The sequence below is a fragment of the Heloderma suspectum genome, chromosome 1 (assembly GCF_057233095.1).
Source record: "Heloderma suspectum isolate Gila_16-S chromosome 1, 16-S_ref, whole genome shotgun sequence".
NCBI classification, from domain to species: Eukaryota; Metazoa; Chordata; class Lepidosauria; order Squamata; family Helodermatidae; genus Heloderma; species Heloderma suspectum.
In genome coordinates this window covers 418,892,701-418,912,323 of record NC_139458.1, presented here as the reverse complement: position 1 = coordinate 418,912,323, position 19,623 = coordinate 418,892,701, and the positions used below count along the sequence as shown (strand labels likewise).

General features: G+C 45.1%; 1 protein-coding gene across 3 annotated transcripts in view; it reads left to right on the top strand.

Annotated features, from left to right (window-relative positions):
- Positions 1-1,107: 1,107 nt before the first annotated feature.
- The window catches only part of FBXO11 (F-box protein 11), an 83,839-nt gene continuing 65,323 nt past the window's right edge, over positions 1,108-19,623 (top strand). The window contains exon 1 of one of the 3 annotated variants that reach the window (XM_084829194.1): positions 1,108-1,611. In XM_084829194.1, the coding sequence (XP_084685320.1) occupies positions 1,380-1,611 (232 nt within the window). In that variant the 5' untranslated portion in view covers positions 1,108-1,379. Of the gene's footprint in view, positions 1,612-2,466; positions 2,555-19,623 lie in introns of those variants that run through there. The other 2 variants (XM_084829195.1, XM_084829197.1) reach the window with 2 other exon arrangements.

Here is a 19,623-nt window from a genome sequence, read left to right as displayed (position 1 = left end):
GAAAGCACTGGCCAAGCTGTCAAACCCGCTCCTCTCTTTCAGAACTGGCTTGCTGCTGCGTGTCTACCTGTATGTGTGTATAGCCTGTGTGCCTTTTTCTCTTTCTTTCTTTCTTTCTCTCTCTCTCTCTCCCCCCCCCCCCAGCAAGGAACTGATTAATCTCCATGAGATCATCAGTGATAACAACTTATGCTAATATTACTCCCCGCCCCATTTCCTGCCGCCCCTTAGTTTCCTACCAAATGGAAGGGGGGAAAACCCTGCTCAATATACCCAAACCAACCCCCACCCCCAATCTTCCTCTGCAAGGAGAACCTGTCACCCCAAATACATAGGTGGACCCAGCCAGCAACGAAGTCCTTGATGATCCTCTCTATAACTTTTGCGGAGGGGAAAGAAGGCGGGGGGAGAAATCCGCTCCCACCCTCAACCTCTGAACCCCAGATTCTCACCCCACAATCTCCTGGACCCCAAACCCTGACATCCCTCATCTCTGAGGGATATTAGAGCCATTCCCACCTTGAGCCTTCCTCTGAATATACCCCCGTCCCTCAGCTCTCCAAGACTTCTACCTCGCTAGCCTTGGCCCTTTATATACCTCCCCGCTCCTTATGCGGCCTCCTCCAGCCGCCCCGCCCCGCCCCGCCAACTCCCCTCCCACCAGCCTGCCCCCCCCTTCCCAGGCCTCCTGCCGCCCTCTCTTCCTCCTCTTCCTCCACCTCTTCTGTACTAGCCGCCCCTTGGTCGGTGGATGCAAGCCTCGACGCCATTGGCCGAGCCGCGTCCGCCCTTCCGTGCGGGGCCCGCGGATTGGGCGGCCCGGGGCGGCCCGCCTTGCCCGTTGCAAGTGTGTGGGGAGGGAGGAGAGCGCGAGCGAGAGAGAGGGAAAGGGGGGTGTCTTTTTTCCCCTCGTCTCTCTCTCTCTCTCTCTCGGTCTCCGGCAGTGTCAATGGCTCCTCCTGCCACGGAGCGGCGACGGGCTTAAGCCGAAGCCGGGCCGGGGGGTGGGCTGAGGGTGACTCCCTTGAGAGGAGACGATATTGGGGGGGCGGGGTGGGAGGGGAAAAGCGCGCGCCCGTGAGGAGGGAGGGGGAGAAGGGGGGGTCACCCGCGGCACGAGCATCCCCCTCGTCAACCGCCGCCAGCGGAGGAGCGACCCGAGCGGCCACTGAGGCGGCGGCGGCGGCGGCGAAGCGGGAGGCGCCTTCCCTTTCCCCTGAGCGAGCTCAGCCGAGCCGGGCCGGGCCGGGCCCCTCAGCCGGGGGCCCCCTCCTCTCCTCTCCTCCCTCCCCCCCTCTCCTGCACCCCCAGCCTCCCTCCCCCCACAGTACCGGTGCCGGAGGAGCGACCCCCTCTCCTCCCCCCGCCCGAACCGGCAAATGAACTCGGTCCGAGCCGCCAACAGGAGACCCAGGCGAGTGTCCAGGCCGCGCCCGGTGCAGCAGCCGCCGCCGCCGCCGCCGCCGCCGCCGCCTGCTCAGCCGCCTCAGCAGCAGCAGCAGCAGCAGCAACCACTGCAACTGCCGCCGCCGCCGCCGCCGCCGCCGGAGAGGAACAACAACAACGCCGCCGCAGCTGCCGCAGCTGCCGCCGTCGCCGCTGGGGAACGGGGTGAGCGAGAAAGGGCAAGGGCGGGCGGGCGGGCGAGAGAGAGACCCGGGCGGGCCCCCCCCCCCACGAAACTGCGAGCCGGCGCTGCGCTGTCTCCGCCGCCGCCACCCATTAGGCGCACAGGCCGCGCTTTGTTTGGTTCGGGCCCTACTGGGGGTGGGCGGCTGGGTAGGTGGGCTTGGGGGGTCCATGGGCTCGTTGTGGGTTCCTCTCAGGTACTGGGGCGGGGGGAGACAGAGTGCAGCGCCCCCTCCCGGCTCCCGAGAGAGAGACGCAGAAAGAGCGAGAGGAAGAGAGGGAAGAGGCCCAGCTCCCCCCCCCTGCCCCCATGGCAAGGGAAACCTGCCCCTTGTGTCCGGGACACGGCGTGTATCCCAGTAACTTGTGTTGACACCTTTCCTTTTATTCTCTCCTCCTTCCCCCCCCTCCCCATCTTGTCCTCCCAACCCCCTGCTTTTCTTTCGTCTTTTTGTAATGGTGTCTCATGGAGACAAGAACTGCTCTCTCTTCTCTCTCCCCCTCCCCTTCCTCTTCCTCCCTCTCTCCCCCTCTCTCCCTCTCTCCTCCCTCGCCCTGCCCCAGTGTTTTTGCTGCGCAGTTTGCATTCAATGTGGCTTTGGTTACCCGGGCCCTGAAGGAAAAAAGAGAGAGATCGGGAGGGGTTCTGTGGGGTAGCTTGGAAGAGAGGAATTGCGGACCTACATATACAGAGGCGGCGTTTCTGTCGGGGTAGATCATCGGCCATTTATTTATCTGCTTCCTTCCCCCCCCCCCACACACACACCCGCGCGCGCGCGCACACGCGCGTACACACACACACACACACACACAGAGCCCTAAATAAAAACCCACAAATATTTGCTCCTGGTGTCAGGCTGCTGTGGCTGGGAACAGAGAAGCCTTCGTCTTTTCTCACGCGTGCGAAGGTTTCGGTTCTCTGCCTGTGCGTGTCGGTCCGGGGCCTAGTGTAAAAATGTTGTTAGATCGGAGCTAATGAGGGAAGCACCTTTGTCTGAAAGAGCTGGAAGTGTAATCGTGATAGGGATTCCTCTTTTCCTTTCTTCCTCCCTCGTAATGGAGGCTTTAAATGATCAGTGTGAAAATAAAAGCAGGGTCGGGGTTTTTCTTTTACCGGGCGGCCCGGGGAGTGGGAGGAAGAGAAGAAGGAGGGTGATCGTTCGCTCACCAGGCTGCATAACTGTTGCCATATTAATTGGCTGGGTTTCTCTGCCTGTGTTGGTGTGCTGTCGTCGCAGGGTTATTTTCTAAAGGAGAACAGGGGTGGGATCGAAGGAGACATTTTGCATGTATTATCTGGTGGGTTGGATTTTAATTTTTATGCACTGGGTGTCACACCTATCGCATGATAAAAGGAAAATGACCTGTGGTGCTGTGGTTTAAGACGTTTAACAAAAACACTCCTAGCCGTTATCGTAGGAATGTCTTTTGTTTGAGAGTGTGGGGATAATACGTTAGAGACAAGATGTTATAGCCTAAGAAGAACATTGTGATTCAGTAGAGGTTTAAAAAAGAAAGAAAAAAATATGTAGCTGAAATATCGTTAACTCATTAAACAAAGGAAATGTAACATGGTGAAACGCTTTTAATTCTTCCTTTCTTCCATGTCTGTTCTCCCCCCAGCCCCCCCCCCCAGTGGTCAGAGCAAGAATGTTGCCCAAACCAGATAGCTATGTATTTCCAGAGGGTGTGATGTCTTGTGTCCAATTATGGCTTTTATATAGATCTTTAAAAAAAATTCTCATATCAGTTACATAATTACTCATCTAGTAATGAGCCATTTAAAACAAGGCAAATCACTTCCTCCTTTTGTATGTCATGTATTGTAGGCTTTTACCCTCATATGTTCCATGTGCATGGAGTAGGCTTTTTATGTCTGAGTTTATGTGCTGACAATTTCAGATAGTTGAACAAGGCTTTGTGAAAAGTGGTGAAAATGTGGTTAAGACAACAATTGAATTGCACCTTCATATTCCTCAACTCGGGATTGTAACACAATCCTCTAAATGTTAGACCTCAAAGACTGGGTTACATTACTCAAATAGTACTGATCTGTTACCTCTGGAAATTGTTTTCTCTTTAATGCAAGACTTCGAAGTTTGGTAACAGCCAGGTGTTTGTGTATAATATAAATATTCATGCCGCAGCTAACATGAGCGTAATATACAGTTAATTTCAGCAGGTCAGTTGAAGGTAATATTCTGCAGCTAGATAAATGATGCACCGTGTGTTGTTTACATATCCAATATAAAAATTATTATAAGGGCTGCTTACAGATTTTGCGGCCTGAGAAATTCCTCTTACTCTTTATTCATGAGAAGTATTAAGGGCAGCATATTTATGAAGGCGCACTTCAGGGGTTTTATTCATAATTTTGAAAGTCATTGGTAACATACCTGTCATTCTGCAACCTAATTTTAATCTGTTGGTCATTAAGACCTTTCTATACTATCATATTCATCTGATCCTCTCTAATTTCTTGTCTCTTCTGGTGTTCTTCACTCTTATTCAAGTATCTTTCAGGCTTTGATCCCAAGCATGATTACTCAGAAGTAAACTGAGAACAGAGGATTAATTCCAAATATTTAGGATTGGGTACCCAAGTCACTGGTCTACCTTCTGCCAGTCTATGGGCACAGAAGTGAGTAAGACTTTAGGTACTAAGAGTATAACAAATGCATTCTGTTCTCTGCAATCTGTAACAATTTGTTTAGACCTAGGGCAGTATCCAGTGCTAGCAGGACCCACCACTTGCGCAACAGGGATGTAGTGCTTTGGATAGGAACTGGAAACTAGCGGATCTGCTTGTTTCTGGATCAGGGCAGCTCAGCGGAGCTTGTGTAACAGAGCTCCACCATCCTGTCTCGATCCGGAAATGAATGTTTCGGGTCTTGCTTATGAAGTGCTAAATTCCTATTGTGCAAGTGGTGTGTCCCACTTGTGCAACGGAATTGGTGGGAGCACAGCGGCCCAGTTGGATACTGCCTCTAATACAATGAGAAAAGTCATGCCATATGTAATGTGGAAGGAATTACTTTAGATTAGAAATACAGTGATGTAAAAGCAATGTGATAGGTTAAAAATGTGGATTCTAGGGTGAGTCATGTGACTACACATTTTGAGTTCTTTTTGAATTTCTGTGGACTTTTTTTGTCAGCTTGGTTTGAAAGTTCAAATGGTAATGCAAATTTCTTTACCAAGACTGTTTGCTGGTATCTGTGATGAGGTATGTGTATATATGCACAGTTCATTGTAGAAATGCTGCTGATTTGGGTTCATGGTGAACAGATTAATGTAAGCATTCTATCTGGGCAGATGAAAAATGTCTGCAAGTATTGGGAAGAATTACAGTACGAATTTTCAGTACTGTACAAAACAGGGTGAATTATACAGTACTGAAATCTGTATCTGTGGTTCTCATATTTATTTATTTTTAAATGTATGCTGCTTCCCATTTAAAAACATCCTGAAGTGGTTTACAACAAATTATAAAGCAATACATCATTATAAAAGTATAACAACATTAAAACAAGTTAATGGTTGGGACAAGCCGGGGTAAACAAGTACGTTTTCATAATCATTGAACGCACATGATCACTGATGCCTGACAAATCACAGTGGGAAGGTCATTCCAGTGGGGTGGGTGCCATGTCACCACAGAGAAGCCCATTCTCATGTTGCTAACAGATGGGACTCTGCAGGATGTGGCCTGAACAACAAGGTCTCGCTGAAGATTGTAGTGGTCTAATGGGTCTATAGAGTGGAAGACCATTTTTCAGATAACGTGGCCCTAAGTTGTTTAAGGCTTTATATATTAATAATAATTCCTGGCACAGTAGCAAACTGGCAGCCAGTGCAATTCTTTCAGTACATGTGTTAAATGTGTGCAGCAAGGCGCTGCACTCAAGAGCCTCACTGCAGCATTCTGCACTAGCTGCAACATCCAAACCAGCCTCAAAGGCAGCCCCACAAAGAGAGCATTACAATAGTCCATTGTCAAGGTTACCAATGCATGAATCACAGTGGTCATGGTATCCCGGTCCAGGAACAGATGCAGAATCTAGGACAGGGATAAGGCATTCTTTTGGGGCTGTGGGCACATCTGGTAATTTGAGAAACTGTCCTGGGCACCTCCACAAAATGGCTGCCATGGGAGGTGTGGCAAAGGGCATTTAACCTGTCCAAAAGTCTGATTACAAGGTAGATTACAAGGTATTAGCTGAACCCCAACATGCTAAACAACTCCTTTGAACCCACAGTTTTCAGCACCATCAGAAACCTATTCCACAGTAATCCCAGCTGCCATTAAGAAAATGTGTTAATTAAAAAAAAGTGGGAGGGATAGGGTACCTTGGTGGGCACCAAGAAAGATGTCAGCGGGTGCATTGGTGCCCAAGGGCACCACGTTCCCTACCTCTAATCTAAGTGCATCCCCAAACTACATACTTGTTCTTTCAGGGGTAGTGCAACCTTGTCCAGAACAAGTAAACCACCGAATTGCTGGATCTGGGAACCACTTACCTACAGTGCCTCCATCATACAGGGATTCATCTTATTGGCCCTCATCCAGCCCACTACTGCATCTAAGCACCTAAGTCATGCATGGCTTCTTCTGATTCAGACATAATGGAGAAATAGAGCCGAGTCTCATCAGTGTACTGGTGACACCTCGCCCCAAAACTCCTAACGACCGCACCCAATAGCTTCATATATATGTTAAATAGCATTGAGGATAAAATAGTACCTTGCGGCATCCCACAGCGTAAGTGCCAGAGGGCTGAGGTACAACTACCCAGTGCTGTTCTCTGGACCCTATCCTGCTTATCCTTGGCAGTTGCTGGAGCTGTCAAGATGGGAGGGGTCAGAGAGCAGCCACTAGGGCAAAGTTTACACTTCCACATGGTTACTTTGGAATTAACTTAATGATATTGCTAAAAAGGCTCTTGCTCTTCTCTAAGTACCTCGGGCACATTATGTGACAACAAGGGAAAGAGCCTGCTCTGTTGTTACACCCTGATTATGGAATACTCTCCCCATGGATGTGCGACTGGTGCTGATGTTGCAAACTTTTTGACATTTTAATTGATGTGATTTCTCTGTTTAATGTATTTGCTGCCCTTTAAATTTTTTATTATGGGACTTTATTGTATGTTATCTGACTATTTTGTTCATATGCTTGTACAGTGCTGTGGTATCTGCAAGGATGAAGGGTAGTTTAAAAATATTTTAAATAGAATGTGGAGTGCCATAATGTTGTAGGGTCTCAGGATGCACATTTTTGCAGAACATTGGAGCCAGGTAGGAGGAGAAACCTGTTTCTTGACTTCTGCAGCAATCCAGAGGCCAGTTACTGGACCCAATTCCTTAGGCACTAGTGGTGCCTCTGTATTTATATTCTGGTCATGGTGCTTTCCAGTACTTTTGCAGAAATGTGGGTCCTAAACTGAATGATAAATAAAGGTTGTGTCTCCTAGAAATAAAATCAAGTTGAATGTAAACAATTTTGTCTCCCATAGTATGCTGAAGAACTCAGTGCCAGAGAGGGACTGGGGCTTAGTGGTAGAGCACATGCTTTACATGCAGATGGTTCAGGGTTCAATTCCCTGCATCTTCAGGTAGGGCTGGGAAAATTCTTGCCTGAAACCCTGGAGAGCTGCTGCCAGTCAATGTCGACAATACTAGGCTAGATGGGTCAATGGTCTAACTTGGTATAAGGCCTATAGCTTTCTATGTTCCTACTTCATACACTCAAAGTGGAACTATAGCCATGGCAATAGTCTGAATTAGCGAAAGGGTATGTGCGTAACCCTACTTCTACATATTCTCCCTGATCCATATTTAGTTGTCCTTTAAAGAGTACTTACATATTGCTAGTTTCATCCAATTTATTTATGGGCAATATCCAAGTTGACACTAGTACTCACATCAATTACTTTGTGCTATCATACACGATCTGTAGCGCAACACCAATAGTATTAGCTGGCACGACAGGTTTCTGGGAAAAGCCGTTGCACCAGCTAACACTATTGGTGTTGTGCTATAAGTCACTACTGCAACATAATTTACATTTGGTCATGTCATGACGGAAGTTATACACAACCCATTGAAAGTAATGTAGTATGGATAGATGGCATCAGTGCTTGGATGCATATTCCAACATGCATTCTGGTATTCATCCTATTTACACCCATAATTCTTGATCCACTGTGCATACATGCTGAATCCTGTTTCTACACATGGATCTGTAGCTGAATTGGAGTGACAGTAGGACTAAAATCTTGATTGATTTTTATATTGGTCCTTTTGACTTAGCCAGTTAATTTCTTAAAATTGATCTTATCTAATAATTATACCATGAAGCATGTTATTTACAATGAATATAGACATGAGGAATTGCTCTTGGCTGACTAACCAAATGACCTAATAATAATAATTGTATACCTCAAAATAAATATGTAGTTTCCTGTTGTGTGTTTTTAATAGTATGTAGAAGCCTCCTGCAATGTAGTGCCCTTCAGAAGCATTGGACTACAACTCCCACCATCCCCAGTCAGCATGGTCAGCTATGCTGGCTGGGGATACTGGGATTTATAGACCACCATATCCTGGGGGCAACAGGTTGGAAAACGCTGGTATAAAGATACTCTGGCCTTGTGCAGAGGGCTATTCTGTAGGGGAATATGTGGAGATATGTGGTGGGCTTTGCTGCAGATCAGATATGTTCATGCTTACATTTCACGCATGTTTAAACTTGTCACAGACCAGGGACAAATCAAGATTTAATTTATGAAAACATATTTGTATGCTCAATACTAAGTCAGAGTATTTACCCTTAAGCCCATGTAATGCATGCCATGTTGTAGGGGGGCTCCAGTCCTTCAGAAGCCGGCAAATGTAGCTTCTGGACCTCATTTGGGATAATGCTCAATACTTGTCTGCAAGATTGGTAGATCATTCTTCACAATGCACCAAGGGAGGTCGTTCTTCACAATGCACCAAGTATGATATTAGTTTATGGGTTTCACCATTTTCAAAAAAATACAAGAACCACTATAAAAATGATGTGACACCATAATAAAACCAAGTTTATACAATTCAGAAATATTCACTAGTATTTAGTAAACCAGTTAAAAAACTTTCACTGTGCCCAATCCAGAGAAAAACACATGTCCGTGATCAGCTGTGTGTGCATAACTTTACAATCATGTGATTGGCACTTCCTTTGACTACCGTAGTCACCTATTTGGAGAAGAGGAAGCTGTATGTGTGGATTTGATCCAGTGGCTGGAACCATATTTGTCCTCGATGGTGATGTTGTGATCCAGCTACAGATGGCCACAACCACACAGCACTCATTTGTAAACAGATGTTCAAGAATCCCGATGCCCAGTGAGACACTGGCACATAAAGCATGGTTCTTGTGGCTGCCAACTGTTGCTGCATAGGAGATCAGCAAGAATTCTTCTGTATGGCTCCCAAGTTTTACAAAAAACAGAACCTTTGTACATATTTCCCAATCTGCACATAGAAATCTGCTTCTGTTTGTACCACCTTTACTAGATTGGGTAATCTGTCTTTTAGCTGAAATACTCTAATTCTGCTATTTCTAATGCTTGAATGATATTTCTTGTACATGGGTTGGGTGGAAGAATGGACCTCTTTTACAAAGTTATTTGTGATATTTACACAAAATTGGTTGGTAAACAGACTACTATGTGTTAAACTTTAGTTTTATGCCACTTTTGCACATAGTATAAACTCTTCTGCTTCCACATAGGGAAAAAAAGATTTATGACTTATTCCTAAGGTATCAGTTTCTTAACTTGTGAAAACAAGATGGAGAGTGTATTATTCTACCATTCATAATACAATACTGATTTTGAAGTAAAAAAAAACATGTTCATGGAAGCTTGGATTGAAAGAATTGTGAATGGAGTTGTACTTGTGCAGTGAGGCATTCCTGTCCACTATCTACTGCAGCTCCTTGGCTTGCACCCACCAAAAAGCTGAGACTCAGACTGTCTGGAATGATGTGTGGTATGGACTGGGGGCTGCACTTGTGTGATGGTTGGCAGATATTGGAGTTATCTTTTGTGCAAGTGTGTGTGCATTCCACTTGACCCAGTCCTAGTTCAAATATTGATTGGTTCTAGATCCTACATCTGATAATTTTATATACTAGATCTGGAGTGGGCACTATACGAAGCCACTACCTGTCCTCTGGGCCTATCCTGAGTGTGGCATATGCTGCTTTTCTCAAACTTTTGGCTCCCTGCACTGTTGTGCTTTGTGACATCATGACATCCCAGAAAGTGGGATGGCCTCTGTAAAATGTCTGCAGACAAATCTAGTTCACTTCAGCTGCAGAAAAGAAGCTAATAAATAGTGAAGTTTACCTATGTTCTTGATGGTGAGAAATTACTTGCTGATATAATGTTATTTTCTATTGATCTTAGGAAGTATGTTTTTATCTGCAGCCTGATTATATTGTTTGCTCTCACATTTTTTATTTTAAGCACTTTCTGAATTATATATGTACAAACTGCTTTTATGTATTAAAATAGACAAAAAGTCATTATATTTATACTTAATTTAAAAGATTATTTATCTTTAAAAGAGCTGTCTTGGAACCTGACAGATGGGGTAGAGAATAAAGACACGAGTTAAGACTAAAATGGTGGACAGATGGAAAAGATTTTGTATCAGAACAGTTACAGGTCAAGGATGAATTCTTGTTTCTGCTGAAATGCTGCCATTATCTAAAGTGGAACCAGGATTCAGCATATTCCTGGGAAAGGTAAAACCTTCTAGATCGTGGTGCTAGATGCCATTGGGTAGATATTTGTAACATGCCTATAACATTTTATATATTTTCAGTCTGATTCCAAGATTTGCTAAACCAGCAAATAGGTGTTTAGGATGTGGAATACCATCTATATTGTGCCTATACAATGTTAAAATCATAACTGTATATTGGTGTTGCAGAGAGGTACCATGGTGCTAAGTTTTAGGATTTATTAATGTGGTGAACAGTTTCTCCTAGTACATGGTGAAGACAAATGCTAAACTTCTCCTTAGAAGAGAGCTGTTCTAGATTCTGCAGCTGGAAGTTTTGTTCTAGAGGGTCTGAACAAGGATTTGGAATACTTACCAGTATTGTAAAGTTAGAAAGAACCTTGCTAGTTTATTCATGACTAGAGGAGATAAATGCAACAAGAAATCACCCCTGTAATGAAATGTTATTGCCTTAATTTCATCTGCAGCCAATTTAGGACTACAAAATTAGGGTGAGTCCTCCATGCTTTTTGAGTGTTTTAAGACAGCAGAAGCATTGGAAAGATTGCTTGTGACACATTTAGGGTGCAATACTAACTAGATAGGCAGCCGCCTCCGAACTCAGAGGTGACTGCCTATCCAAAGCAAGGCAGGAGAGGCACGGGGCGGGGGGGATTGTTCCCTCTGTGCCTCTCCTGCCTTGCTATTTTTTGCTAGACAGACGTTTTTGGCTGTCTAGTGGCGGGGGGCCGACCGGGAGAGGAAGCTGCCGTATGACACATTGGATGTGTCGTACATGCAGCTCTGCTCTTCCCACCCTGGAAACCCCCCCCCCAGCCCTGCCCCTTTTCAGTCGCTCTGTGCTCCTCTTACAAGCGCGGAGGATGGGGCTTCTCCATGCTGCCTCCGAGGCAGCGCGGACGAGGGGGGTGGTTGGTTTTCTGGGAACCGACCTCGGAGCGCAGGCTCTGAGGTTGGTTCCTGGAAAAGAGCATATCCTATGGCCCTCTAGACAGTGTCTAGTGGCCATAGGATTGCTCTGTTAGAGAAAGATAAGTGGTGAGTAAGAAGACAGAAATACATGGAGAAAATGTTTCTGTAGAGGAATGTGCTAATAAGACCATAAAGGTTTACTGTTAATGGAATAGTTTGTTTTATCAGCCAAGGGAGTCTACTGGATTACATTAACCTTAAGTGTGTATGTAAGCAGTCTCGTGAAAGGGAAGCTTTTGTATTTCAACATGTTGTTGCGTTTTAACATATCAGTAGGAAAAGGCAATAAATTAGAACTTTTATCTAATGTAACCTAAAGCAATTTTGAATGGTTATGTCTTGTAAGTGTAAATTGTGGATACATTTTAGTACATTATTTGTTGTAAGCTTTTAGACATGTTTACAGATTTTAGGCATGTTTTAAACAGTTAATAATGTTTTACAATATTTCAATTACAGCCCCAAGGAAGGAAAGTCCTTTCCGAAATGTGTTGGGCATAAGAAAAGTTTTTTCAGGCACCTGAAAATATTTTCTCTTCTATTTGGGTGTACTTTTCAACCTAGTCCCCCTGAGTTGAAGGGAGTGCTGCTGAATGCCAGTTGGTCAATGGGAAAACAACAGCCAACCAGGACGTGATCCTGGATGAGTGTGCCAACCTGGCCTGTATCATGGAGACCTGGTTGGATGAGATTGGGGCAGTTAATCTCTCCCAGTTTTGCCCACCTGGGTTCTTCATTTTGCAGCAGGCAAGACCTGGGGGGTGGGGAGGTAGAGTCTCAGTGGTCCATTGTGATTATCCCCCTCTCGAGGTGCCCCATCCCGCAGTCTTCCAGTTTCGAATGTGTGTATCTGAAGGTGGGTGTTCGGGACAAAATAGAAATTCTGTTGGTGTACTGCCTGCCCTGTTGCTCAACAGTCTCCCTTCCTGACCTAGTCAAGGTAGTCTCGGGTTCGGTGCTAGAGTCTCTGCGGCTTGTTGTGGTGGGGACTTCAGCATATGTACAGAAGCCACCTTGTCAGGAGTGGCTCAGGACTTCATGTCCTCCATGGCAACCATGAATCTGTCCTAATTAGTATCTGGCCCCACTCATTCAGCAGGGCACTCTTTGGATCTGGTTTTCTGTGTAAGGTGGGATGATGGTGATCTTGGGGATGGAGGAACTTTCTGTAGGTTAGTTGTCATGGACAGATCACTACCTGGTGGGATTTAGACTTGCTGGGACTTGAAACCTCTGCAGGGGTGGGGTGGGGTGAGGGTAATTAAGATGGTCTGCCCCAGGAGACTGATGGATCTGCATGGTTTTCTGATGGCTCTTCGGGGGTTTTCTGTCACCTTGGCAAGCAATTCTGTCAAAGCCTTGGTTGATCTCTGAAATGGAGAAATGGCCTTGGTGGTTGACACGATCACTGCTGCGCATCCTGTCCTGTGGAGTGGACCCAAATAAGTCCCCTGGTTTTCCAATGTGCTGCAGGTGATGAAATAAGTGAGACAATGACTAGAGTGAAGGTGGAAAACGCAGAACAGGTGTGATTGAATATGAGCTAAAGCTCATTTGGAAGCCTGCTCTGTGGCAATGAAGGCGACAAAGAAATTGTACTTCTCTGCCACCATTGTGACTGCTCAGAGTCGCTCAACAGAGCTTTTTTGGGTGGTTAGAGGCCTGTTAATGCTGTGGCCTGCAAGAAAAAGAGGTGGACCACTTGATAGCCTGCTGTGACTGATTTGTGTGACACTTTGCAGAGAAAATCAATTGTATCTGTTCTGACTTGGATGCCATAGTTGATACAGGTCCGGTGGATGTAACTTTGGCTCCTGATTGTCCAGTTATAATGGATACTTTTCAATTTGTACAGGCTGAAGATGTGGGCAGGAGCCTTGGAGAGGTGAGGCCTACCACTTGTGTGCTAGACCCTTGCCCTTCCTGGCTTATAAAAGCGGCTGGGGGGACTGGCTGAGTGGGTAAGGGCAGTGGTGAACACCTCTTTACAGCAAGGTGTGATTCCATCTTGCCTAAAGGAGGTGGCGGTAAGGCCTTTGTTTAAAAAAAACCTCACCCTCTGAACCCTACTATATTGGATAATTTCCAGCCAGTCTTCAGTATTCCATTCTTGGGCAAGGTGCTAGACCATGTGGTGGCTTCTCAGCTCCAGGGCTTTCTGTATGAGACGGATTATCTAGATCTATTTCAATCTAGCTTCAGGCTTGGTTATGGGGCAGAAACTGCTTCGGTGAACTGGACAGGAGGAATGTTGTCCCTGTTAGTTCTGCTGGACCTTTTGGTGGCTTTTGATAATAAAACACAATAACATTCCCCCCCCCCCAAAAAAAAGCTGACAATATAATAAAAACAGATACAGCAGATAAAACAGATGCATCAGATGATTATAATGTTTTTGGTGAGTTCTCCCATTTTAAAGAGCAGGATAGGGCTGGAGCCATCTGAATTCTCTGCCTCAGCACCAAAATGTCTTGGGCTAGCCCCAGTCATAGCTGATATACAAAGGGACTGTTTCAGTCAAGTAGAATTACTCAATGGAATCTCTCATGTTTGGGGAAAGATAACAATACTTAAATCCATTTTAAACTCTTTCATTTTCTTTGTTAGATTATGCTGTACCATGGCTTTTAGAGTTTGCCTTGGAAGGATTGGTTCTTGCACCAACCTCAGGCTTATGAGTCTCCCATAACAGGCATAGAAACTTTAGCATTGAACTGGAAAATACATGCATAAATTACTACATACTTAGGGCCCACTTACAGATGAATGAATCAGTCTGTTTCCAGTCTGTGTCACTTTTTCATATGTTTACGTATAACTCCATTCCATCCTGTTTCCATGATAATCTGCAAATTTGGTTGTTTTACAATCTGCAGGAAAATTCATATGTTGATATTTTTTTGAGGCACGAGCTCAATCAGAATATCGAGGAAGTGTGAAAGCCAGTTTAGAACTATGTTTTACTCCTCACATTAGTCTGGGAGTTGTGGATCGAATGCCTCAAGCATTCCTAGCCCACTTACACTTTCTGGTCATTGTGGATTGGAAAAGGGGAAGAATCATGTAAATTGATTAACACATATTGGGATATGTGTGCAAAGGCCCCAGTTCAAGAGATTATAGGTGCCGTGAGGGAGTGTGCATGAGCTTGAGGTGACATTTCACATGAGCAAACTTGCATTCTAGGATCTTAAGTTAAAATGAAAGAAGTGATCTCAGCCTCTGCATGTTGTGTTAGATCTGCAGTGTATGTTTCTTTTTCTAGACCTGGCTGATGGTCAGCATCTTTTGAACAATTAAATACGTGTGATGAAGCAGGGAAAAGGTATAGAACAGAAGGTAAAGCCTCCATAGTAATATAGGCTCATAGCTACATAAATGTAATAATGTGATTGATGAATTACCCCCCCCCCCCAATGCACGATTTTGGTATTAAAAGTACTTATTCTACCACTGCCCACAATGACCTGTTTTACCTAATGATTAATATGAGTGGGATCACAATTTAGTAGGACTCTGCAAAGGAGCCAAACTGTACTTAACAATCAATATTGGGTTACAGGAATGTACACATAAATCTACTGGCGCTATGGCAAGAGAGGCTTTGGAGGAGTTAGTAAATGTATGGTTTGAGATTTCTTGAACTACTGTTAATTGTTCTTAGCTATGTTGATTTAGTTTGCATTGCTTCCAAGACAGCAATAATATGAGAAGCCATGAAAGCCCTGTTACCCAAGCCTAAATGTGGCCTTGGAAACTTCAGTTACTGCAACAGTGACAAGCAGTGTAATCTAACAATAGAAATTATTTACATTAATATACCCTTCACTTAGTTTGCTTCTGCCACTTATTTATTGCAACCAATAGAACAGTAGCATACAGATATATTTTGAAAGAAGGGTGGTGATTGCTTGAATTAAATCTGTCATAATTAGTAGCTCAGATGGGACAAAACTGACTATAGCCAATGTAATTATAGCAATTTGATACAATAGTCATTAATAACCAGCTCAATTACAACCTAATTCTTTTTTAATATAGATATCTCCCTAATGTTTCAGCTAATTTCAATTGTTTGGAAACATTTACATAATTTTATGAAGGCCACATGATAAAGAGTAGATTGATACAGAAGTTTGCTTGAAGTACCTGGGTTTTAACCAGGCCTTTAAAGTCATTAACAGGCTTGTTTTAGCTGAACAGGTTTTTAAACAAGGTTGGCAAACTACGCTTTGTTTTTCCCTTAACATCCAAAGAGCCCTATGTGTAACTAGGAAGTTTTTTGCTGGAGGTGTGGGGCTGGTTGCTAGGTTTTCCTTTTCACCTACAACTCTCAATGCTGTTCCTAGAGGGAGAAGTTGGCCTTCACCTTGCCAGGGAACATGGTTGGCTTTGGTGTGAAAGGGGACTGGAAATCCCTCCAGTGCATACTTGGAACACTCTGTGAAGCCTTTCAATTCTCTGTCCTACTTTTAAGTTGATAGTAAAACTCAGCTGCAGGTTCACAACCAGTTCACTTCAATGGGCTTCAACAAATATCCTTCTCATGGAGAAGGTGGCACTGCTCCCTGGAGAGCGTGACAAGCGGCCAGCACTCCTTCCAACTCTGAAGCTGCTGAAGTTGGCAGGGTCATACAAGCTATTGTGGGGTAATCCCCACCTCATCCCAAGTTACAGTGCACACTTCCTCCTCCACCTGGCCTTTCCCTCAGGAAAGACTGGGGGCGGGGGGAAACATTGGATGCTGCTGCTCAGAGTCACTCCATGCCCCTTGTGGCAGCAGAGCATAGACCCCCGTGGGCTTTCTCTTGGGAAATGGTAGCGGGAGAGCTTGACAGGTGGGTGGGGGTGGCCTGGCGGCTAAAAATGTTAGCTTGGCTAGCCAAAAACTGAAGACACCGGTCTTTAAACAGCATGTTATCGAAAAGCTTTGAACAATTTTATTGCCTACATTTTTCATTTGATATAAATCTGTTTAAGTGTATAGATTATATGGACTTGAGTATCAGGAACGTGGTGGTTGGAGTCTACTACCAGCCACCCAATCAAGGAGAAGACGAGGATGAAACTTTTAAAAAAGCAAATTGCCAGTGTTTCAAGGCAGCATGATGTAGTAGTAATGGGGGACTTCAATTTCCCTGATATTTGTTGGGAGACAAATTCTGCAAAACATGGCCTCTTCAAGAAATTCCTGACTTGTGTTGTTGATAACTTCCTCCTACAGAAATGGAGGAAGGAACTAGAGGATCGGCTATCCTTGACTTGATCCTAACCAACAGAGATGACTTAATGGATAAAGTAGCAGTTACAGGAACTCTGGGGGAAAGTGACCATGTTATACTTGAGTTCTTGGTTCCAAAGGAAGCAAAAGCCAAGTGTAGCCAAACGTGTACCTTGGATTTCAGGAAGTCAATTTTAATAAACTCAGAACAATGATAAGTAAGGTCCCATGGCAAGCGACTGATGAGAAAAGGAGTCCAAGATGGGTCGGAGTTTATAAAAAGGAAATTCTAAAGGCACAATTACAAACCATTCCAACAAGAAAAAATGGGAAGACAACAGAAGAAGCCAGTGTGGCTTCAAAAAAAGCTTAGAGATGACCTGAAAACAAAAGAGGACACATATAGGAAGTGGAAGGAAGGCCAAGTAACAAAGGAAGAGTACAGGTAGGTAGCACAGAATTGCAGGGATGGCGTCAGGAAGGCTAAAGCTGAGAACGAGCTGAGGTTAGCGAGGGATGCTAAAAGCAACAAAAAGGCTTTTTTCAGATATGTGCATAGTAAAAGACAGAGGAAAGAAATGGTGGTTCAGCTATTAAATGAGGATGACAAAATCATAACAGATGTCAAAGAAAAGGCAGAAGTGCTCAATTCCTACTTTGGCTCAGTCTTCTCCCCAAAGAGGGTCTATGACCCCCCTGGCAAAGGCGAAATGCAGGCTGAAGGGGCAGGATTGCAGCTTGAGATCGATAGGCATATGGTCAAGGAACACCTCATTACTTTGAATGAGTTCAAATCTCCAGGGCCAGATGAATGGCATCCTAAAGTAATAAAGGAACTGGCAGAAGAACTCGGAACCATTTCTTTGAGCAATCAGAGAGGACGGGTGAAGTGCCAGATGATCGGAGGAGGGCTAATGTTGTCCCTACCTTCAAAAAGGGCAAAAAGGAGGAACCTGGAAACTACAGTCTGACATCAATCCTGGGAAAATTCTGGAGCAGATGATAAAGCAATCCTTCTGTAAGCACCTTGAAAACAATGCAGTGATTATTTGAAGCCAACATGGATTTGTCAAGAACAAGTCCTGCCAGATGAATCTGATCTCATTTTTTGATCAAGTAACCTCCCTTGTGGACTGTGGGAATGCTGTGGACATCATATACCTCGACTTCAGCAAAGCTTTTGACAAAGTGCCCCATGATATCCTGATGAGCAAACTAGCTCAAAGTGGGCTAGATGAAACAACGATCACGTGGATCCACAGTTGGCTACAGAATCAGACTCCAAAGAGTGCTTATCAATGGGATCTTCTCAAACTGGGGAGAGGTAACAAGTGGGGTACCGCAGGGCTCAGTCCTGGGCCCAGTGCTCTTCAACATTTTTATTAATGACTTGGAGGAGGAGGTGCAGGGAATGCTTATCAGATTTGCAGATGACACAAAATTGGGCGGGATAGCTAATACCCTGGAAGATTGAAACAAAATGCAAAGTTATCTTGGAATTGTTGTAGATCACAACCTGAATATGAGCCAACAATGTGATGTGGCTGCAAAAAAGGCAAGTGTTATTTTGGACTGCACTAATAGAAGTATAGCTTCCAAATCCTGTGAAGTAGGGATGTCAGAGAATTCCGCCACAGATCTTGGTGCGGCCGAATGCCAGTGCATTCGGCCCCCCCAAAACTGTGGTGGAATGGCCTGCCCCCCCGCGGATCACCCCCAGGACGAGACTTACCTGGGGTGGTGGATCTTCCGGGCGGCTTCGGCAGCGGCGGCTGTGGCGGCTGGTCTTCCGACCGGCTGCCGCCACCGCCATTTCTCTTGTAAAAAACAAACAAACAAAAAATGACGTGATAGGCTACGTAAAGATTTACGTAGCCTATCATGGCTGGGTTAACCCCCCCAAAAAAAACAACGTGATAGGCTATGTAAAGATTTACATAGCCTATCATGGCTGGGTTAAAAAAAAACAAAAAAAACGTGTACGCGAATGGTGGCGGCTACGACCGCCGCCATTTGCGTTCCTTAGTTTTGGCCGTCTTAGTCTATGTAAATATTTACGTAGACTATGACGGAGAAAATAAAGGGGAACGCAAATAGCGTAGCGGGCGCTATTTGCGTCCCTTTTTGATTTGCCGTTTTAGCCTACGTAAAGATTTACGTAGGCTAAAATGGTGAATCAAAAAGGGACGCAAGTAGCGCCCGCTACGCTATTTGTGTTCCCTTTTATTTTCACTGTCATAGTCTACGTAAATATTTACATAGATTTCAGACGGCCAAAAAGAAGGAACGCAAATGGTGGCGGCCGTAGCCGCCGCCATTTGCGTACGCGGTTCCCCCCCAGAGCCCTCCGCGGCCGGAAATCCAGCTGCGGATGGCGCTGGGCTGGGCTGGGCCTGGCTGGCTGCTCCGCGGAGCTGCTGCGGAGCACAGCTGACCATCGAGGATTCCAGGGGGGAGGAACGGATCGCCTCCCCCCCGTCGAGGATTCCGGGGGGAGGGACGGAACGCCTCCCCCCCCACTATCAACATAATCCGCGGAAAGGTAAGTGACTTTCGTACATCCCTACTGTGAAGTACTAGTTCTCCTCTACTCAGCACTGGTTAGGTCTCATCTGGAGTACTGTGTCCAGTTCTGGGCACCACACTTTAAGAAGGATGCAGACAAACTGGAGAGGGTTCAGAGGAGGGCAACAAAGATGATCAGGGGACTGGAAACAAAGCCCTATGAAGAGAGACTGAAAGAACTGGGCATGTTTAGCCTTGAGAAGAGAAGACTGAGGGGAGATATGAGAGTTTAACATTTTAATCAATCCTGGAATGTCTTATGGTTATGGTTGTTTGCTTTTGAGATTGTTTGTTTGAAGTTGTTTTAGATATATGTTTCTTTTGTGTATATTGCCTATTTATGTGTTTTTTATGTAAATGGTTTTTAATCTCTGTATATTGTATTTTTAATGTTTTTAATCTTTGTAAACCGCCCAGAGAGCTCCGGCTATTGGGTGGTA